The 23434-nt window shown below is 39.6% G+C and overlaps 2 protein-coding genes across 2 annotated transcripts in view; one reads left to right on the top strand and one right to left on the bottom strand.

The window, feature by feature from the left end:
* Positions 1-3923: 3923 nt before the first annotated feature.
* TCFL5 (transcription factor like 5) lies at positions 3924-14869 on the top strand. Its single transcript, XM_007438826.4, has 6 exons — positions 3924-5471; positions 7575-7767; positions 8077-8233; positions 9324-9561; positions 11192-11333; positions 13383-14869. Exons 1-6 carry the CDS (start codon positions 4741-4743, stop codon positions 13503-13505), a joined length of 1584 nt encoding a protein of 527 aa, XP_007438888.2. The 5' UTR covers positions 3924-4740; the 3' UTR covers positions 13506-14869.
* A 497-nt stretch (positions 14870-15366) lies between these two features.
* The window catches only part of COL9A3 (collagen type IX alpha 3 chain), a 48481-nt gene continuing 40413 nt past the window's right edge, over positions 15367-23434 (bottom strand). The window contains exons 14-18 of the mRNA XM_088154037.1: positions 20745-20891; positions 19686-19740; positions 16453-16635; positions 16207-16284; positions 15367-15666 (exon numbers count right to left, since the gene is read on the bottom strand). Of these exons, the coding sequence (XP_088010163.1) occupies positions 15491-15666; positions 16207-16284; positions 16453-16635; positions 19686-19740; positions 20745-20891 (639 nt within the window). The 3' untranslated portion in view covers positions 15367-15490. The remainder of the gene's footprint in view (positions 15667-16206; positions 16285-16452; positions 16636-19685; positions 19741-20744; positions 20892-23434) is intronic.

Here is a 23434-nt window from a genome sequence, read left to right as displayed (position 1 = left end):
ATAGTCTTCCCATCTTCTTTTACCTCCTTTCAGATCTTTTATTTGATTACTTTTCAATACTCCTTGGCTGTAAAATTTCCTTTCTCAGATTTCCTTAAAAATATATTTCTGTGTGTGTGTTTTGTTTTATTTTGTTTTATTTAACTCTTCAAACTTTTAAAATTGAGATTCTTTTTGTCAATGAAAGGCTTTATTCAGTCCTTGTACATCTTTCTTGTTGTCTAACGTGTCATCCTTTCCCTGGCTATCACAATAGCTTATTTGAAAAGTTACTTTGATCTTTTGTCTTTGAAGTTTGGGAATATTTTTTCTGCTTCAGTTTTCACTTCTTTTTCCATAAATTAAATGTACCAAAATAGTTCCTTACATTGATCTTATATTGTGGCTGTATCACAGGTATATGCAAGGAAAGCAAGTGGGGACAAATAACAAAACTGCATGTGAAGGCACATGATTTACTCATTTGTGTCCATCACCAGGAAGTAAGTCCAAAAGATTAGGGTTTGTGGATGATGTATGTTTTTCACTATCAGTTTGTACCAAATGCCTGTGGGCTGTACATTCTGCAGGACATATATCATTGGCACACCCACTATTTTTAAGTTCATCTAATTAATCTATATCCATCCATCCATCCATCCATCCATCCATCCATCCATCCATCCATCTCCTCTCTCTCTCTCTCTTTGTAGTTGCCATTCTCATAAAGCTTACAAACAGTTAAAATAATGCAACAACCAACCAAATGACACAACACAAAACAATACAAAATCATCATAAAATACATAAAACTCACAAAGTAATCACATACATCAAAACACTCAGTACAGCCACTGCACAGCCACCACACTCCATGCCTGTTGGCAAAACCACATTTTCAGGGTCTTCTGAAAGGCCAGCAGGGTTGGGGCCCATCTGATCTCTCGGGGATGACATTCCAAAGGGCAGGTGCCACAGCAGAAAAGGCTCTCTTCCTTGGTCCTATCAGACGACACTCCTTGGCTGACGGGACCCAGAGCACACCCCGCCTGCTGGATCTGATGGGACATATATAATTGGGAATAAATGACCTCAAATATATGACATTAATAATGGAATCTGATTCCATTATTGCCATTAAATGGTAGCCATGCGAGTCTTCTGCATTTACAGTATGCACTGTGAAGCAGGGATTTGCGACAAGCAGAATTCTCTTTGCAAAACTCTGTTAGCTTCTGTATTATTGCATACAGTTGAATCATTTCTGCATACTACTTAAACCAAGCGCAACCAACTGGGACTCGGACGCAGGCATTCTCTGCAGGCGCTCCCCTGCTGTGGATTGATTATTTATTGTATTTATATAGCTGCCCACCTCACACAAAGTGACTCTGGGCGGTGTACAACAATTAAAAAGAATAAATACAGTGGTACCTCAGTTCATGAACTTAATTTGTTCCACGATTCTGGTCGCGAGCCGAATTGGTCGCAAACCAAATCAAATTTCCCCATATGGTTCAATGTAAATAAAGTTAATCCGTTTTGACCCCTATGAACGTGGTCGCCAACCAAACTGGTCGCCAACCGAATGAAATTTTCCCATAAGGTTCAATGTAAATAAGGTTAATCTGTTCTGAACCATGTTTTTTTTTTTAATCACAAAAATATGAAACAAAGTACAGTACAGTATGAAGAGAGGGAACACTAACCTTGCTTGAGGCAACACCAAAAAGCTTCACAGCAAGTGTCTGCGACTGCGATCTCGCCTAGAGGAAGCTACGACCACATGTCAGAGCAGGGAAGATGGCCATGGGTCGTGTTCGTCACCTGATGTGGAGTTTGCAAACAGAAGCAAAAATTTGCGAATGCTGCTGTTCGCGAACTGAATTGTTCGTGAACAGAAGCGTTCATGAACCAAGGTATTACTGTACATAAAAACAATTACAAATAAAAAACTATAAAATTGCCCTCCCACCACACAAAGATCTGGAACCACTTTTAATATTCCAAAAACATGGCTTTTCCAACATGTATCTGGGGTCTGAGTGTTGAGGAAGCACTTGGGAATATATGTTTTTGCTGGTAATAATGTAGTGCTAATGTTTTATGACTATGATATCTTGATTGCTCAACTGTATTACTGAGGTGTAATTAGCGAGTTGACCAACCATATAAATTGCTTAACTAAAATATTAATTACATAAATGTTTAATATATTTATTTAAAACAGCTGTATTATTGTATATTTGTTGCTGCTTGTAAGTCATTTTGTCAAAATGATTAAAGGAACATAAAAGCATTTGTAATGGGAAAATAAAGTATGAAAATTGATACAAATATAAACATAGATTTATATTCCAGCTTTCCTCTAGAAGATCAACACAACATATATAGCAGTCCTTCTGTTTTTTTCCACTACAGAAATCCAAGGGTAGGTTGAGGGAAAATACTGGCCCAAAGTTGCTCAGTGAGCTTCCATAGATGAGAGTGGACTTGGTCTTCCGTCTCCCAGGTTCTAGTCCAACATCCTAAGCACTGCACGACACTGGCTTTCATAATAAAACAAATTAATATTTAAACTAATATATTACTGTACTTGGCTACTGAATTAATCTATTTTCTGGATTTGCACAATACAGTACATTCAATTATAAACTAACCAAGTGAGCTGGGTTCATACCATATGCTAACCTCTACATACACATAAAACCCCAGCCAAGGTTAACATTAGCAAAGCTTAGTATGGGGTCTAACAGAGCTGCTAGATCTTTCCACAATGTGAATAGGCTGCGTGTTGTGTTAACCCAGATTCTAGGTAACAAGGCTGGGAGTGGCACAGCCATGACGTTATCTTAGCAATATGGAAGTAGTTTGCCACTGTCAGAGATCCATACAGCTCTTGCTCTGACGACGTTCAAAAAGTCACTGAAAACGTGACTTTTTGGGACAGAGGGGCAGTTTATTTATTAAGGCCTTGGGACAGAGGAGCAGTTTGTTTATTTTTTTATCATATTTATATAGCCACGCATCTTGCAGTTGAGCCGCTGCAGGATGTTTTGCTGGTATAGAGTTTGCCTCTGGAGACACGTGATATTTCCTTTTTGAATAGTTCTTACTTAAAAAAATAAATAAAGCTACCCAAAGTCATCCGGAATCTGGCAGCCTCGCAACTGCATTAAACAACTAAATAAAACGGCATTCTTGAGGAAGCTTTTTCCTTTTTCCCAACTTCTCAGTTTAGTGTACTGCTCTGGGGATCTCCTGGTGGTCTCTTGTCCTGGTTTGCTTATTCTAGCTCAGTCAAGACCTCCTCGTTGCAGTCACTGATACCTTCTCTGCTGCAGTCCGTTAAGGGATGGGGGAAGATGTTGGCCAACGTGCAAAAGAATGACTTTGGGGCAAAAAAGCCTCAGAACAGGCAATCAAAAAATAAAAGGGTGAGGGGTCTGGGCATCCTGATGGAGAAAACACCTTGTCTGGCGGTGTTCTTTGTCCTATTTTGTAGGAAAGCGGCCGAAGTAGAAAAGCCGGGCCTGGGGGGAATTAGGCCCCGTTTCCGCCTTTCACCCCTCCTTCTGCCAGAAAAGCTTCCGTGGGGCCCGAGGGGGCTGAGGAAAGCCCCCAAACGCTTTTTGTGGGCAACGTAGCTTCCTACGGGGGGGGGACCCTCCACGACCACAGACGGGAAACCGCAGTTTTCCTCTAAGGGGGACAAACGGAGGCCGTCGCGGACGACGCGACCCTCGACCACCTTCGCCCCCTCAGGCAGGCGAGACAGAAAGTGGGGCGGGGCTTGTCCAGGTGGGTGCCGGGCGCATGCGCACGCGCCTCCCCTTTGCCGCCGCGTCTGCGTTCCTCGCCTCTTCCTCCTGTCGCGGTTTTGTCCGTTAGGCTGTGCAAAGAGGGGAGGGGGCGGGGCAGGAAGCAGGGGGCGTGTCCTCCGCCGCGCGCCGGGAGCCTCGGGGCAGTTTGAGCAGCGGTCGCGAGGGCGGGGAGGCGGGTGGGCGTGGCGCTCCTGCCCAGCCGGCCTCCCGTTGGTTGCCAAGGCGACGGCGGGGACTTACCTGCCCTGAGCGGCCGAGGCTGCTGGCCAGGTTGTCCTGCTTGCAGTCGCCCTCCGCGAAGGGGGCATTGAAGGGCCCTGGGTGCGTTCCCCGCTGCCCCACTCTCCCTGGAGATATGGGGGAAGGCTGTTTGACCTCCCAGGAATGAGGGCCGGGGACGCTCCTCTTTTTAATTTTAAAAACATTTTAAACAGAGTAACTAACCCATAATCTGCACTGGGTTTTTTCAAAGGGTGGTGTGCAATCCATTTGTGGGATTACATGCTTCTTTTTTTCTTTCTTCATTTCTAGGCTAGTTTTCTCCACCTCCCCCTGTTTTAAGAGGACATCTTCCTCTATTCTACTACCACCAGACCTTCCAGGTTGGGGAGGATTGGGGTGTTTTGGGGCTTGGGGCAGCTTTTCGTTTCAGTTTTTGAAGGACGTGCCAGCAGTGTGGATGGCACTGGTGTGCTTTGGATGGTGCAGCTGTTCCTACTAGCTCTTGGGAGCTGGGCATGCTTACCCTCTGGTGGGGAGGGTGGCTCTTAATAGAAGGATCCAGACGGCGTTTTTGTGTACAGCAATCAACTTCCTTTCATAGTGCTTGCTCTTGATTGCAGCCATTGCACAGTTTTTGGTGCATCAAGCAGGTGGTATTCATTGTTTGGATATTCAGTGATCCAAAAGCGTGGTGGCATTGGTATTCTTCAGAATCATGTCAGACACAACCCTCAAGGAGTCTGAAGCCTCTGAACCTCGGGCTGTAGTTACAGATCAAGCTTCTTCTGGTCCTGTTGTTGAAGGCCCCACCGATTCCTCTTTTGGTGAGCACAATCTTAGCTTCACCACCACAGACCTCAACCTGGTGGAGATGACAGAAATAGAATACACACAGCTTCAGCACATACTCTACTCCCATATGGAGGCCCAGTCAAATGAAAACGAAGTGGAAAGTAGGCTAAACTCTAATTGCTTCTCAGCCAACAATGCTGCAAATCAGTCCCAGTACTTGTCATCATGTAGTAACAGTCAAGGTGGCTTCTCATCAAACAGCTCTGGAAACCAGTCTCTCTACCCCATTATCTGCCAGTCTGGCTTGACTTCTGACAGCAGTTTCATGGGGCCTAATCAATGTCTAGGGCATATTGACTTTCAAGAGCTAAGGATGATGTTGCTTAGTGAATCTAGTCTTCCACCAGTCCAAGCTGAAAAAGCACCTAATGGGAGCTCCATAGATACAAACGGGCAAAATTTAGTAAAATTAAAACATAGTGAAACCTCGGGCGGGATAAATAAAGAAAATGTAGTTGCCGAAACTTTAGCAGCAGTTCCTGAATCCAGAGCCAAATCTGCAGTCCGTGTTCGGTTAGAAGACCGATTCAACAGTATCCAGACTGAAATTCCCAGGTGCCAAGAAACTCAAGAAACTGGAGTAGCCATTAACAAGTGTGTTTCATTTTTATTTTCTTTAAGCATATTATTCAATTTGCTGGTAATAACTGTTCTTCAATAAAACCAGGGAATTGCTGAGGTGTAGACACATGTTTACTATGTTAATTATATATTAATTTTTTTTCTAGAAAGAAATTATTACTGCTTTTGGTGCCATATCCAAGTTAATTACAAGTGTATTAATTTACCAACACACACAGTGAGGAACAACAGTTCCAATTTTCAGCTCCCTTGGTTTTAAAAATAAGGTAGTTAAATTTGATTAAGGTTGATTGTAAACTTCCACGTGAATCCTTGCCCATATTAGTTGTGTGCTCTAGATCTAACCTGTTTTTAGAAGAATGCAACCTTTTAATTGAACCACACTAAGGGAGAGGAGTTTTGAGTGTTCTTTATGAATCTCTTCCTTTCATTTCCTGCCATCACAGGCACCTGGTACAAGCTAAAGAGAAGTCAAAATGATGACATGCATGCCATAATCTCATTGTGCAAATTACGTGATTATGTAAATGCATTATGATGCAAGTACATAATTTGCATCCTTTGTATAATGATGTCATGACAAGCATATTGTCGTTTGCCTCCTCTCTGCAGATGCCTGTGCATGCACTTAAAAGATTTTTGTGCCAATTTTGTCTGACCAGAAAGCCAAGCAGGGTTAGACTAGTTTGTACTTGGATGGACCACCCCCAAAGAAACTCCAGAGCTGCAGGTTAGATTGAGAATTGAAACTACATGCTGGAAAAAGTAATAGCAAAGGACTTCCATGTTGTTATCAAGACAACTGCATGGATGCATCAGAGTCAACTCAAGGTAACTATGACTTCTGATTTCCAAGCATATGTGCTATACTGTAAGATTGTTATTCAAAATTTGTTACAAGATCATTGCATTGCAGTCCATATATGCTGAAATCAATAGTCCAATTGTGGATCCTATAAATAATTAGATATAAATTGCCAGTGAATAATTTCATTAGCAAAGAATATAGTATAGACTTTGTTCAGCCTCTAAATTGGTTTTATTCGTGGCTCTTATAATAGTTACTCTTTTTATTAGTTGTAAAATACTGAGGGTACCTTTTGTTTTGAGATGAACCCACAATAGTGCCTGTCAAGTGCAGTCCTGTTATAAATAGTTATTGCTATCATATCCCAGAATTTTATTTGTTTTTCTGGGTTTGCTTATTATTCACCAACCAGAACCCTAGTAATCTGGGCAGGGTACAAACATTATAGAAAAAATAAGAATGAATTTAAAACTTCCACCTTGCGTTCTCAAGAATGTGACTACAAAGATGTCTTGTTATCCAATTGCACCAGAAAGAAAGGCAGGCAGACACAGTTCTCTAATCAGTTTGTTTTTTTGTCTTTATATGAAAGTAAAATAGCCGTAAGCGTTAAAGGAATAGCTGGAGAAATTGGCAGATAATCTTGATTTTTTTTTCTTTGAGCAGGGCACAACATGTCTCTAGAACCTGTATGGGTAGGAATTTCATTGACTGGGGAAGGAGCCAAAGTTTGTGAAATTTATATAGGGCAGAGCTAACTCAGCCCTGATTGTTAAATGAAGTACTGACATAATTGTCCCTAGTTATCTCTTTAATTGAATTGGTTGGGGGGGGGGTATCCTTTTCACACTGACACATTGCACATCAAATGACTTTGTTTATGAAATAAATGACCCAGGCATCAAACTTCGGTATAATTGTTTCAACTCAGACTCTTTATACATCACTATACTTACATGAAGTTCTCATAACATGTAGTGACAAGGATAGGAAAAAATTCAGAAAATCTGGAAAGGTGGGAATACTTGGAGGCTAGCCTGGAACTATGTAGGAAATCTTACCCACTCAAGCACTGGAAAAAAGGTATTACATATGCAGATGTTTATGATGAAGATTGCTACAACGCTTTGTTGTTATTTCAAAAAGTTAAAAAAACAAACATGTTTCTTTGGATTAAAAAAAATTGTTGAATACATAGTCTGATGTATGGTTGGTGCATGTTTCACTAGCATTCTGAAGTGACTATTAATATAAAAATATGGATTCATTTCAAACAGGCTCCATTCTTTTATTGATTTCTTTCATAGCTTAGTAACCCTCATTCGCCATCCTTCAGAAGTGATGGGGGTTCCTCTCCATCAGCAGCAGAATAAATGTACTACGTTAGTGAAAAATAAGACTGCTGCCACCGCGACGACTGCATTACAATTTACATGTCCAATATTTACTCCAAACACTGCTTCTCCTGCAACTGGAAACATGAATACTTCGCAAACACAGGTTTGTTCATTTGTTTGTTTTGATCCTTCTTTGATGTTTCAGTTGAGGCTTTACAATGTTCAGACTTCTGGAGAAAGAAAATAAAGGGAATTTACAATCTGAGTTTTGAATTATATAGGTTTCTATCACTTGTTGGATGTTATTTGATAGAATCAACAAATTAACGTCCAGGATCCAAAGAACAGCATGACCAAGTGGGAAAGATTTGAGTAAAACATCCAAAGACCTCTGTTCTGTTTTGTGTCCAATCCTACCTATTCTCTTGTTTTAAAACTAAACTTATTTAGTTTTGCTTTTTCTTCCTCTTAGAGCTCTGGAGCCAGTGTTCTAGAAGCAGCCAAACATCAAGACCTTGGATTACCTCGAGCTTTTTCTGTATGTTACCAGCAGGAAATTGAAGCAACCAAACAAACAGTTGGTACCAGAAATAAAGCTGTACCTGAACACGTTTGGATTAAATTGGGAGGTAAATGGTGAAGTTTTGTCTCATGTTGCTATTGGCTTCTTAAGGATCTCGACTTCAGAGGAGGTATTCTTTAACAGCATTTTTCATACAAATTGCATTCACCCCCACCACCTACTTGATACATCTTTGTTTCTTTGGAAGCTATGAAGAAACTTATGAACAGCCCTGGGAATTTTATTTATTTATTTATTTATTTGTATGCCACATTTATATAGCCGCTCATCTGGATTTTACTGAACAGAATATTTCTGTTTTTACTGTTTTGCTCGTACAATACTAGAGAAAGCAACAGAAAATACTCGGAATTGAGCAAACCAAAAATTGCATTTTTTTTTCCTGAGATGATCTCGATGAATTCTCCAGACTCTAAAGCACTTTCTTCCATACATACAGTAGATAGGTATGTCTAGTGCTGTGGAAATCAAGCAACTGGAGTCATAAGGCTTAACTATCGTATTATTAATTATAACTTGCCAGCCAGTAGGAATAAATTTAAGCAGTAGAAATAATTTCTAATTAGCAGAGGAGCTATGGGTTAAAGGATAACTGGATCACCTTTGGTTTTGACTCTAATTTTTGTCCTGCAGTAAGGCATTTAAATGGGAATGTTAAAGATGCAATTTCCCTTAAAAATGGTCAACAGTTTTATTAAATTGAAAATGATGACATCATTTCTACAGCTCAAGTTGATATTTATTTTAAAGTCCTGCTAAGACACAATTTTATTTATGTTTCTAAGATGCGGAAGTTTCTGCAGTGGAGTCAGAGATGTCAAGATGGTGGCCGCAGCCATGCGATCAAAGCCCTGCCACTTTTTTACGCATGTCGCAATGTAAAAATAGCTGGGCTTTCATCGCATAGTCGTGGTTGCCCCCTTGACTTTTTGAACCCCTCTCTATGGACACCCCTGCTAAAATGCATTTTAATGTCCACATGTTTTACCTTTATCAGTGAAAAATAATATAATAGCAGACAGCTGTAAAGAAAATAAATAAGCCAGAGAGGTGACAAAGTGAAATTCTTTTTCAACCATCATTTTTATATACATGCAACAATGGCAAAATACAACTACCTTTTCTTTTTTGCAAAGGAGAGGCTTTATGTAAGCAAACAATAAATAGAAGAAGCCGTAGTCGAATCCACCCCTTGGATCCCAACATGCAGCGCAGACCTCTTGGTGATATTCAGAATGTGTGTGATAATCAAACTGCTGTTCCAGCTCAGAGTTCATGGCAACCAGTCCAGCCAACCCAAAATGCACACAATGGAGGCCAAGGCAGTGTCTCTCAGCGCCGGGAGAGGCATAACCGGATGGAAAGAGACAGGAGGTAACGGCTCTGGGTGGCGTCTTGAGTTAGCAGTTCTTTCTGGAAGTATTTCAAATTCTCTTTGCGAGCCTCTTGAATTAAAAAGAACTTGCACACACACTAATTAAAATAAAAGTATTGTATACTTGTTCCAAATACACATTTTATAATTTAATCTAATCCAGGGTTTGATAATGCTGAAAGTCAGATGCTGTCTAAGGATCCTAGCAGTTTGTAATGTATGTACTAGTTTTCAGAAGCAATATTTCTCTCCTTATGTCTTCCTTATTTTGTCTTTTTTTTAAAAAAATGTTTCTCTTTCCACATTCATAGTGAATAAATGTATAATACAGATGGTATGATGGTGCAATATAAATTATAATATTGCAATAGTTCCTTTTTTTATTTTCTCAGCAACACTTCCAAGAGGCTTACTCTCTGCCTTTACAAAAGGGCAGAACAAGGCTATTGTTCTGTTAAGCCCATAGAACTACCAGTAAAGTGATCGACTGAATTGAATCAGTGTTTGTTACTTATTATTATGGTTCGTCACAAAGTCAGACAGATGTTTACACTGGATTTGGCATTTTTATCCAGTTATTTAGTCCTTCCCAAGGATCTGGGATAGGCAGATGTTGTTTGATGGTGGTGGTGGTATCATCATCATCATCATTATTATTATTATTATTATTATTATTTACCATCAAGTCATTTTCAACTCCTAGTGACCACATAGTTAGATTTTCTCCATGACAATCCATCCCTAACTGGTCTTTCAGGTCTTCCAATGGCTCCCTCATCGCCACCGTAACTGAGTCCATCCAACTTGATGCTGGTTGTCCTCTTCTCTTTTCTTCTACCTTTCCCAGCATCAGAGCCTTTTCCAGTGAGCTAGGTCTTAACCCGTTTTTTAAATGAAAAATCAAAGCAAAACTAAACAAAATCAATTTACTGCAAACAACTGGCAGCAATACTAGACCAGCTTGAGAGTTGTCCAAAACATTCCAGGTATTCAGGGTTATGGTGGATTGGGTGTTCTGAGGAGTCATTAATTCATCAGTCCTTCCTGGGCTTCCTTTGTTGAATTTCAGGTGATGCAAAGAGCTAGGGAGATTGGCAGGGAGGCAGAAGTGGGAATCTGGTATTCCCCTTCTGTTCTCAGAGAGGAAAACCTGGCAAGACCTATAGTGGTCTTAGAATTACATAATTAAGGATTCATTATCATATTTCAACCCTTTGAAGTCTTACTAGTGATATACTTTCCTAGCAGAAGATTTCCCTAATCTCATTATTTTATTTAAGAGAAATTGTTTACATAGTTCTATCAATGTATCTGATGTTTTGCAGAACAGCAAAATAAGATTTCCCAGGAATCAACCCAAGAGGAGCAGATGCAAGAAGTGCAAGAAATGAATGAGACCAAACTCTGTTTTGTTTGGGAGCCAGGGCTGAGGGGGGAAGTCTAATTAATTAAAAAGAGGCTTTTTTAGATCTTTAAAAATACAAAAATGCTTATTACTGTGTAATACCTAGGGAAGTTACAAAGACATTTGACTAGTTATTTGCTAAAGTCTTAATAAAATATTGGGTTTGTACATATAAAGGCAGTTTTTTCAGATTCAAGAATTGACCGGGATATATGTACTTCTAGGCGCAGAATCAGGATTTGCTGTGATGAACTGAATCTTCTTGTTCCATTCTGCACTTCAGACACTGATAAGGCAACAACATTACAATGGACAACAGCATTTCTAAAATATATTCAGGAGCGACATGGGGATTCCCTGAAAAAGGTCAATAAGTTCCACATAAATGTATACAGCTTAAGAAAGTTATAGCAGTACCTCACTGTATCTCGAGCAATATTTCATTATTCATAGGATCATTTTTTATTCTTTCCATATTCCGTACATTTTCAATTGTTCATCCTATAAATTGTATTAGATATATAAGCTGAACAGGTAGACACTAATATTAGCCTAGTGAGCAGTGGCCACCAATGTTTTTCTCATTCTGTAGGACAGGGTTGGACCAGTCTTTTGGTAGCTGGGAAGATGATGCTGTGTGTGCAGTGTAAGGCTTTCTTATTATTATTTTACCCCAGCTATTTGGGAGTAGGTTCTTTTCCTAACTTTAGAGCTTGCACATCACATGCTTCTTACATTAAAATGGGAAAAAACTGGCAAAAATCATCTAAACGTTTGATTTGTGATCAGTGCTGGTTCTGTAGGATGCAGAAAGGCCTTTAGAGACACTTATTCCTGCCAAAGCCATTAGCACATCTTATAGTGTTGGGATTCAGCAGTTCTTTCCTTGAGCAGGAAATCTGTTTTAGCTAAGTAAGGAATGTGGTTTAGTTGTTACAGTACAAACTCTTTTCATGCATTTAAAGGGGAAAAAAAGAGGTTTGATACTACTGCATATGTACAGTATATACTGCTTTTCTAAAAAAGTAGACAAGGAAGTTTGAACAAACTGACATAAAAGTAAGATGACAGAAGTGATAAACACAATATAATCTAAAAATATTCAACGACCATTAAAAACAAGCAGTAAATTTAAAAGCAGTGCATCGTAGTAAATGCTTTCTTTTGCCAATCAGTGCTCACCGTATTGACTTCTTAATCAAGAACTGAAACCAGGGTTTTAGGCTGTTTCCAGAGATCAGAAGAAAACCTTGTTAGTATAAAACAGATTTAATACTGGTGAAATGCAGAACCATTGCAAGGGTCACAGGCAGGGTATTCTTGTGGAGAAGGCAGGCCAATTTTGTCACCTTGTTCTCTCATTTTTAAGAGATTGGCATTATTGTACTTTGTATCAACTTTTTTCACCATTGTTCATGCTGTAAACTGTGTTTAGGATCATGCATCACAGTATATCATAGTTTGTTTAAACATACTTTATGGAATATACCTGTTCTGCACAAGATGCTCAGTCTGAAAAGATGTTTTACAAACAATAATAGCTGAGTTCATGCAACACATGCTCAAAATTAAAGTATATAAAGGCTTAGTTGAATCCAGCCTACATTTGTTTTGAGTAGATCAAATTATTATACATAAAATAATATTGTGATGCTGTGAAGCTAAGCCAGGCACCAAACATAAACTTTATGGGTGGAAAAGATGGATTCTAGACTAGAGCCTGTCAAAGGTTTCACCCTAGACCTGCCAAATCAGGCACCTAGTAAACAGTAAGATACAAAGAAATAATTACCGGAGCATCGAATCAATACTCATTTCAGTCTTGAACTTACATTTCTAATATGGATCTCTTCAAGTCCAATTTGAAAACAAACTCTATTAGGATGTTCGAAAGGTGAACCAGGCAGGTAAGATGCTAGGAAGCATGCGCTTATTTTAATTGTGAGTTCATTACTTCTTGAATTATGCCTGTTCTTTTGCTCAACAGGGCAAACGAACAGGCATAATTTCAGTTTGGTGTACCTGTAGTGGTAAAGGCATCTGGCTAGAAACACCAAGTTCTAGTCCTGCCTTAGACATGAAGCCACCTGGGTGACCTTGGGCCAGTCGCTCTCTCTCAGCCCTAGGAAAGAGGCAATGACAAACCACTGGTTATCAACAATAGTTAAGAAGCCTCATGCTGTTCAGCTGCTCCTTACATTGAACGGTTCTATCCAGACCTAAGTAAAGCAGCTGTTATCGCTGTTACTGAAAGAATGTGTATAAACCAAGATATGTAGTGGACCTTTTAAAAAATCCTGCAAACGATTTTTGAATAAGCTGCATAATTTCATAGTATTTACTGGCTTTAGGGATATCTGTGCATAGAGTTGTAAACCTTATCCATTCATCTTGGAATTGTTTTTGGGATTTTAGGAGTTTGAAACTGTATTCTGTGGTAAAACAGGCAGAAGACTAAAATTAACAAGATCAGATCCAATAGCAACCTGTGCAGCCCAGGAGATTACACAGAATGGTACATCCATGGACATGAAATAATTTGATCTTCATGTTCAAGAGCTGGTGAACGTGCAAGCGTACAAGGTTATCCGTGACGTCTAAATCTAAATTCACCCACTGGACTTCTCTTATAACATAATACGGTTGAAAAATATATAAACATTGAAGAAATGACAAACTTTATTCAAAACAAGGAAAGAAGAACATGACCAACAATGTTAATTCAGTAGAGGTTTTCATTAGAGGCAGGGCAAAAATAGTGTTCAAGACTAGCAAATGCTATTCTCCACCCCATTTCTATTTTTGATTTTGTTTTGTCAAAATATATAATAATTAAAATGCTACATGTGAGGCAACTTGTTCTTCCCCTCTTGAGCGTGCTCATATTTATATAAACTAATAGAATGCCACGAGAACCAGTTTTGCTACTGGAACAAGAAATTTAAGTAATTTATAAACTATATAAAAATGGTATTTGTATATAGTAGCTCAGATCTGTCTTTCATTTTCAATGTTCATACCCTGTAAAATTAAAATCTATAGAAAAAGCTGTTCACTATGTGTTACAAATGCAGTACTATTTTAAATATGTTTTGCACTCTTTCTAATAATTTCTCATACAGGATAAAGCCAAGGATTATTTTTTTGCACAAACATCCATTTAAATGGATGAACTTTGATGCAAATCTCATCGATTTCTGTGGTGTTTTATGTGGCAATTCCCATCAACTGCATCCTTTTAGTGCAAAAGTGATATTTTGTAAAAAAAAAAAAAAAAAATACATGGATTTTAAGTGCACATATTTTTTTCCTTTCATTTTTTTAAAGACAACTATTAGCTTTATTTGTTAGGAAAGCTGAAGTATTTTGCATATTTGACAGTGGCTTTATCAAAACAGATGATGCTAGTAGGTATTCTTATACAGAACTTATCGCAAAATAAATACTGTTTAAATCACGGATATTCACACTTGTGTAGCCCCTTTATTTTCAGTCACCAAAAGGGGGAGGGGAAGCAGAATCAGCCTATTTTAAAATAGGCAGGCACAATATTACAATTTTTAAAATTTATTTTTACAGTAATGTATACAGTACACTCATTTTAGATAGTGTTCATCTTCTGTACAGTGTGTCTTTATCCATGTGGAAAGGGCATAATGTGTCATTACTGAATATCCTTTATAATAATGGAGAAGAGTTCAAATTCATCTCTTGAGAAACAGATATGCACACACTTATTCTCATAAAGCATGAACTGGAATTGGAAGAAGTTTTCTAAGAATTCACATCATAGATTGGGCTCTGAGTATATCATGATATCACACTTGCAGAATCTGTTTCCAGTGCTGCTGTGATCAACCCACACCCATGAAAACTCAGGTGAATCTCCAACAGGGCTTTGATCCAATATAATAAGCTGATGCTGGCACAAAATGCTGGGGTGTGAATCTCAAGGGGATCTCTGAATTGTGCACATTTTATAAACAGTAGTTCTTACATCCAATTTTGATCCAATTCACTTTTACATTTATGAACCCCAATCAAAATAGAGAGCTCTACAAAGTGTCCCAGTTCCTAGCCATTTAATGGGACTACATGTGCATTGTTCTTGCGAGATACTTCTGTCTCTGAAGCATCTGCTCAGTCATATCTGCAGGTATATCCAGTTGGACCAGCTGGCAAATAATACATGAAACGTTTACACCTATTATTTTACCAGTAGTAAAACGGGATTCATAAACATAAAATGGTGCCAAATGAAGCCATTGCAAAAACTAGTACAATCTTAGGTAGAGGGAAGCTGTTAAATGGAAATTACTTCAGGAATAATGGGATATCTCTTCAAAGAACTTATACATTGTATGAAATAGAAATAAATTGATTCCCCCCCATAGAACTGAAATACAGCATCCATTTCATTCATTTTCTTTCAGTTAGGGCAATGTTTCTTTCATCGTGTATGAACAATTCCATTGAATGCTCAGTTCCCTTTCCTCATTTCATTCATTCAACTTCACACAGTTTTACGATTTCTTAGATTTTCCGCTAGCAGCAGCTCCCATGCAGGCAGATGTATCACAGAGTCCTGTAGTTCCTTGTGCTCCAACTGAACCTGGTCTTCCAGGGTCTCCTGGTAACCCAGGATCACCAGGTGAACCATTCCGACCATCTTTCCTAGTCCCAGGGACACCTGGTGGTCCTTGGAAGGGGAAAAACAAAACATTCATGTTATTCTGCACGTTTTCATGGACAAAACCATTGGATATAAAAACAGTCACTATCTTTGGTTTGGTTTGGTTTTAAATCTAAGTCTGTTCTCATCAGTGCTATTTGTCTTCTTCCAAATCTAGATCTGGATCTAGATTGCAAACATTCCAAAAGGATGTTAATCAGATCTGAAAGTGCTATTTGATGCTTTGAAAAGTCTGTGTGCATGTGTGTATATATGTGCCCACACCCTTGTGCCTGGGATTATGCACAATTTAGGATATTTGGTGCAGAAAAGGTTAGAGCACCTTTAGGATACTGTTTTGGGAGAGTAGCAGACTGGTTGCCTAGTAGAAATCTATGTAAGTTGTCACTGGGGTGCCATATTTACAAATTAATCAAGCATAATCAAAACCCACGTAGACTTTTCATTCCGTCTCCTCCAAAGGAAACCATGGTCTCTCTGGAACATCTGGTCTTGATGCTTAGGAAAGTTGGAACCATACAGCTGCAGAATATTCTTTCAACTTACCTTGTGGACCCTGATCTCCATCAGGTCCATCAACGCCTTTGCCAATGACCCCTTTGTCTCCCTTCTCACCAGGGTCCCCTATAAAATTTAAATAAAAATGATCCATCAAAAACCTAAAGGATGCTCTTTATAAACTGACTTGGGAAGCATTGAAAACCATCCAGTCTCATGGGTTTTAATGCACTAATCCAAGGTCCCTTCCAACACTATGATTCTATGATTCTAATCTCTTTGGGGCTTACTCACCTCTGGGACCAGGGGCTCCCAAATGCCCTGTTGGTCCCCTGTATCCAGGTGGGCCACGAGCCCCAGGATGTCCAATGCTCCCCATTGCTCCAGGAGGCCCTGGAGGGCCAGCAGGCCCAGGCTTCCCCATGTGTCCAGGAGCCAAGGGTTTCCTTAAATTAGCAGCTAACTGGGCAATTTGCTCTGGAATTAAAAACAAACAAGAAAGCTGCAGGCTGGCTTTTGACTGTCCATGGATATATTGGAACAATTCAATGCACTTCCAAAGAAGCTTGCAAACATCTCGCTATAAATTAAGGCATGCCAAAACATTTTGTATAAAAAAAGAACTCTACAACTTTTTTAAAGATAAAATTAGACCAACTGTTCTATAATTTTTGTGAGGTTTAGCCTTTTAAAAAATTCTTTTTATTCAAAAGAAAAACATCACACACACACACACACACACACACACACACACACACACACCATATTCTGTTTTGGGATAAGCATCATTATACAGAGTACAGAGAAGAAATAAGAAACACCATTCACTGTACCTCTCCATATCTTTCTTTGCAAAACATCCTTGCTTTCACCACATCTATTGTTCTTTAAACTTCTCCTTTTTCTCTTTTTTAGGAACTCAACTCCACCCAACCACAATTTTCTTAGTCATCCACCTCCTGTCAATTAATTCACTCTTCCTCCCTTCATTTATTTGATTGTTTACAATGAAAGGTTGAGAGAATTGGTGAAAGATATAAAGGTGATGAGAAGCTATGAATGTGGACAGACATTATCTAATAGTGTCAAGAATAGATCTTAGGAAGAAATGGACATGGAAGAAAAAGAAGTGAAGGAACCTAAAGTGAAAATAGAATGACAGCAGGGAAACAAAGTATGAATCCTGTATGAAAAATATTAAACTAAGGAGATTAATATCTCAAAAGAATTAAAGAATGAATGTAATGAAAGAGGATTGGAAGCTGCTTAGAACTTAGTGTAGAGAATCATGCTCAAGAGTTACACTAATGGGAAGTTTAAAAACAGATGCTTGGTGGAATGAAGTGAAAGAGGCTGTGAATGAAAAAAATGCTTATAAAAGAATAATTGCTTTGAAAAAAAGGCATGCCTACTTTATGTACATTAAATCTCAATAAATTAAAAAGGAATGCGTGTGACATGTGTGTGACACACACACACACACACACTTGCAAAGAATATAAACAGAGCAAGAAACAGTTACTGTTGAAAGAGGAAGAAAAAACACAAAATGATTTCATTGGAAATAAAACATTGTTTTGGAAGTGGATGAAAGGGCTAAACAAGAAGCTCCAGAGTTTCTTTTTCCTTCTTTTCCCATGGAATGGACTTTTGTCCCCCTGTTTTGTGTGAGCTATCCCAGTTCCATTTTTTGTGTTTCCATCTGCAACAGTCAGATTTGCTTTTACTTTGTTTCTCACTGTCTGAGAACTCAGTCTCACACTAGAAAAATAGATAGGGTCAAAAAATTAAGGGTGCTGTATGAATTGGATTGAAAACATGTGAGTGACAAATATGAAGTACATTGAGGTGGCTTAGTCATATGGAGAAAATGAATGAAGATTGTATGGCAAAACAAATATATAAAAGAAGAGGAAAGAAAAGACTGAGAAAGTCATGGTTCAATGGAGTTGGTAAGATCCTCAAAAATAAAAAGATGAGATGTTTGAAGAACAAAAGGGAATGTATGAAGCAATGTGTGTTCCTAGTGGAAGCAAGGATGCTTGCAAGGACAGAAAGATATGAAGAAGTATAATGCATGATGTTGGTGAAAACTAGATTGAGCTATCCTTTTTCTTGCTCTTCTCTTACACCTTTTTTAGCATACTATTTGTGTCTTGTTTGTGCTCTTCATAGTACTGCTTCCATATGTATGCATGTGTGATGGAATGGAATTATGAAGGCCAAGCTCAGGGAGATAAACATTTTCTTAGCTCACAGAACTGTGTGGGAGGAACAAGAGGATGAGACTGGCACCTCCCTGAGGAATTCACACTGTTGTGGCTGGAGGACTTTGGGAGCTGGGGTTTGAGTCTGGGAAGATTCTTGCTAGAGGTTGTAGCTAATAAACATAGCTGGACTGAATTAGCATTGTCTCTTGGAGTTCCTTGGGCTGGGCCTGACATCAATCTTCCCAGACTCAAACCCCAGTTCCCAAAGTCCTCCAGCCACAACAGTGTGAATTCCTCAGGGAGGTGCCAGTCTCATCCTCTTATTCCTCCCACGCGGTTCTGGTGAGCTAAGAAAATGTTTGTCTCCCTGAGCTTGGCCTTCATAATTCCATTCCATTCCATCACAGCATGTAAGTATGGATGTATTATGCAAATAATACAGTTGGTGTCAGCTTGGTCACCCAATATACAGTATAGTTGAATTTGAAACTGTCTTAGTTCTCATTCCTCCCAAATGGAATCTAAAACAGTATCTCTAAAGTGCCCAAGTGATGAATTCTTCTTTTAAACCATTCTTATTACAGTATCTCATGTACTTACTCAGAAATGTCAGATTCCTGTTTCCCACAGTCAAACCCTAGTTGAAGGCCAGTAAGCAGGACATCAAGTCAATAAAACTAAACACGTTGCCTTATTCATTTTTTAAAGTGTAATCTTAAACAAAAGTTAGGCCTATATTTAGAAATTCAAAGCATCCCCAAGGTCTGAAATTTGATCCCTGAATTATGCAGTTCAAAAATATCAGAGTCCAGACCTAGAAAAAATTCCCTTCCGAAGCCCTAGGGAGCCACAGCCAAAGTCAATAATATTGGGTTTGAAGGATGCATTAAGAAAAGCAAGTCTTCTATTCTTATTACAGTTGTGCAAAATTTATTTAATTTATTTATTTAGTAAACTTGTCCCCGCCCATCTCCCCACAATGGGGGACTCTGGGCGGCTTACATCAAATTAAAATAATAAATACATGATTAAAAGTTATTTAAAAAAACCACAATCTTTGAAAGAGATGCTTTGTAATGCCTGGGGACCTGTAAGCAGCCTTTTTGTTACATCATTAAAACAGCGATGTCTTTTTTCAGGTTTGCACCACAGCTTCGGAAGCTGTTCCCAGAGTCCCAGCTGTCTCAGCAGCCTAACCTTGTTGCTTCAGGAAACATCTCTCTTGAAGGATTTGCTCAGGTTGTAGGACTTGTCACTGACAATCCATTTAACAAAACAGCATTATTTTCTTGCCCAGGAAGCTGCGCTTGTACTCACCACTGATCATGCCATCACAGAGCTCTCGTATGCGTTCCTCACTAGCTTCTTTTCCCTAAAATTATGCAATGGAATTTTGAGATCCAGACCTTTGTAAGAGTTGTGGTCTCATTATGAAATTCTCCTGCATCCTTCCCCAACTTAGCGTCCCCCAGATGTTTTATGACTTTCAATCCCAGAGTTGCAACTTAGCTTCCAACTTCATGATGCCTCACTGTGGAGCTCCCTCTGGACCAGTCACAATCTTTCAGCCCTTACTAGGTTTGATTTATTTATTTATTCTTCAGATTTATATTCCATCTTTTCTTCAGGAGCATACTTAACTTTCCCACCACTCACTTTTTCCAATAACAATAACATTGTAAGCTAGGTTAGAATAAGAATGACTGACCCAAAGTCATCCAGTGACCTTTCATAACAGATGGTATGGGTCTCTCAAGTCCTCAGCTCAACCAAGAGAAAAATCCTTACATATGTCATCTTCAGATCCCAGAAGGGAGGTGGAAAATAAATGGCATGCAGATACAGACACAAATAAATAATTAAATCAGGATCTCCTCTGAGCATCTGTGGACGGAAGTATTCACTGTTTTCTTTCTATGTACTTAAAAAAAAAACTAATCTGGCTTTATTGCAGAACACAAGACTGCAACATTTATTGCTTTGGAACAATACATTTCATACCAAAGATATCTCTCCTTTCTATGTGACAAGGGGCTTTCTCTTTAGAAGGTAGACTGAAATTCAGATGCTTGCTGGATGCTGGCTAGCCATCAGCCAACATGGGCTGGGCGTCTGCAGCCTACTCATTCTTTGAACTCACCCACATCTCCCATCCTGGCTAGTCAAGTCAAAGGGCCTCCAGATACAATGGTGGCTCTACAAGAAATCCCACCATGTCAGAAATGTGGGGCGGTCTGTTAGAAGTCTTCAGTTGAGCAATAGGCCAGATATTAGGAATAGCACAATGAAAAGGAGTTTTAAACTGGAATAGGAGAAAAAAGGGGGGCAGACAAGGACCAACATACAATTGCACAAGGAGATATCCAGATTTCTTACCGGAGAGCCTGGTTTCCCAACAACCCCAGGGATTCCTTGCTCTCCTTGTAAACCCATTTTGCCTGGATGGCCTGGAATTCCTGGCATTCCAACAGTTCCATTGGGGCCCGGGGCTCCTTTAGGTCCGGGGTCTCCTCTCTGTCCCGCCTGCAAAAAAAGAAAGAAGAAAATCCCAAATGGAGAAACGGTGGCCTCCAAACTGGACCTGAAAACACACGATGGATACAGCAGCCTTGCAGAAATTAAGCACATCTCTAATCCTTCTCTGGATGGGACACAGCCTGGAAACCATCATGGACGCTACTTTAGTGGAGGAAGGTGGTTTAAAACTGGAATCAGCCCTTAGTCTTGCCACATCCTCTTTCAAGAGCCATTGCAGTGGAGATTCCTGTCCCTGTTCAAAGAGGAGCCCCAGGGAGGTCAATTTTATCAGGGCCGAAATAAAGACAGTGAAAAGGCTAACTTCTCCCTGTCCATCTGCTATAGACCCTATGCAATTAACATACCTACTTTGGTTGGTAGGGGTAATATTTATATCAGCATGTTCCCAATTTGATGTTCTCCAGATGTACCTGGACAACTGCTCACAGAATTCACAGCCAGCCAAACTGTTGCATATCACCTTGATTTTTTTGGAATGGTCGTTCTAAAGTGGTGTTTTTCAAACTTGGCAACTTTAAGACGGGTGGACTTCAACTCCCAGGATTGCTGGCTGGGGAATCCTGGGAGTTGAAGTCCACCCGTCTTAAAGTTGCCAAGTTTGAAAAACACTGTCCTAAAACATATTTTTATTGGTATAGCTGTCCTTTCCCATTCAAATCCATTCCAGTGAAAGACAGGAACATCAGTCTCACATTCAGAAGAAATAATCATATGGGGTAAGATCTAGATTGCTCCAGGCACAGCTTTTCAGCCTTAGAGCTGCAGGATCCAACCTGTCCTAAGATGGTGACAAAATGACCACCACCTAAAGAAAATGTGCTCCTCAAATGCTCTCCTCCTCTGGGAAGGGCTAGATCTTGGCCACAATATTTATGAGCACTATCTTAAACTTTATTTACCCACACCAAGCAGAGTTGTGGCTCCCCAACAAGACATTTGCATCTCCAAGCTACCTTATTCATGTGAACCAACTTCCTATGTTGTAAGCCACTCAGAGTTGCTTTTGTGAGATGGGCTACCGTATAACTAAATGGAATAAATATATTAATCCTAAAGATTATGAGGTTGCAGGCCTTTTGGGCGCCTGCCCCCAGCTCTTTACCAGAGTCTGCCCCCAAGGGCCAAATGGCGCCCACACTTTCAGCATTCCTGAAAGCAAAGATGTTTCGCTGAGCATCTGGGTCTTAATTCAGATGTTTTTAATGTTGTGAGGAAAATATACCTTGGGATGAAAGAAGCAAGTTTTTAGAGGCCTCAGATGAATGGGATCGCCTTAATAAAACTGAAACATAAAGGAACGGGCAGCACCCTTGAAGCTGGTGTGAACCAAGCTGATTGTAAACTCCTCGTCACAAGCATCCCCATGGCAACTTAAGGGAGGATGCCTTCTTCCTGGCAGCTGGCACCTTGAACTAATTTGTTTCTTCTTTTCTTCTTCCTTGAAGATAGCAGTTATCCTTGTCGATAGCAGATAACAGGGGGGCAGAAAGTAACTTGAGAAGTATTGCTTATTTCGGTATGCCTGCATCATCATACGAATATGAATACGTATGTGCTCTTTCCCCTTCCCCTTCTTGTAGAACTGTATAAATATCAGGGCATCCATTTTGCCTACAGGGGAGCGTCTCCCGCCAACCCTTGGTGGGGTCCTCCTCCAGTAGGTACTGTCTAATAAATGCTGCAGTGAAGCCTCGATTATTTTGCATTTGTGTCCTGCGTTTTGATTCCACAATGTTTTAACTGTGATGGTTATCGTTTCCCATTATTACATTTTAATTGGAATTTTAATTTTCAATTGTTTTGCTGATGGATTGGAGAATTGTGGTTTTACATCAGCTCCTCAGGGTCTGATGAGGGGGGATGGAATATAATTTATGTAATAGATTCATAAATAACATAAACAGCCAAATTTCTGGCTACAGGTAGTCCTCAGGTTACAACAGCAATCGGGACTGGGAACTCCGTTGCTAAGCCACGTGATCATAAAGCATGATGTCACTTCCCCATTGACTTTGCTTGTGGGGAACTGTCAGGGAAAGTTGGAAATTGTGATGATGAGACGGCGGCTCACTGTCACGTCATAATTGTGAGTTGGTTGCCAAGCACCCAGATCACAATCGTGTGACTGTGGGGACACTGTGACAGCCGAAACTCTGAGGAGCCATCATAAGTCCTCTCATTCAGCACCGTTGTAACTCTGAACGGTTGCTAAATGAATGGTTGTAACCTGAGGACTGCCTTATTTGGAATAGTATCCAAGTGCTGGTGGGGAGGAAGATGCGCATCTCTCTTTCACTAAATGAGGACTTCTCTATAAGACACCAGCCCCATTTTTTCATTTTCAGAACTATCCACCAGTTGCATGGTCAACTAGATTTTAATCCAGGAGTGAAGAGACAGCAGTGTAGACTGCATTCAACTAATCCATTGTAAGTTCCTATAACCTTGCACTAGCGCCTAACTAGTGTGTACAGTCTGTACAACCATATGGTACAGTTGCAATATATTTTATTATTATATATTAGAGA

The sequence above is a fragment of the Python bivittatus genome, unplaced genomic scaffold (assembly GCF_059951505.1).
Source record: "Python bivittatus isolate LINGU-HERP-01145 unplaced genomic scaffold, Pbiv_v1 ctg000700_np1212, whole genome shotgun sequence".
Classification (NCBI taxonomy): Eukaryota; Metazoa; Chordata; class Lepidosauria; order Squamata; family Pythonidae; genus Python; species Python bivittatus.
The sequence above is the reverse complement of the archived record's forward strand: the minus strand, read 5'-3'. Positions and strand labels throughout refer to the sequence as shown.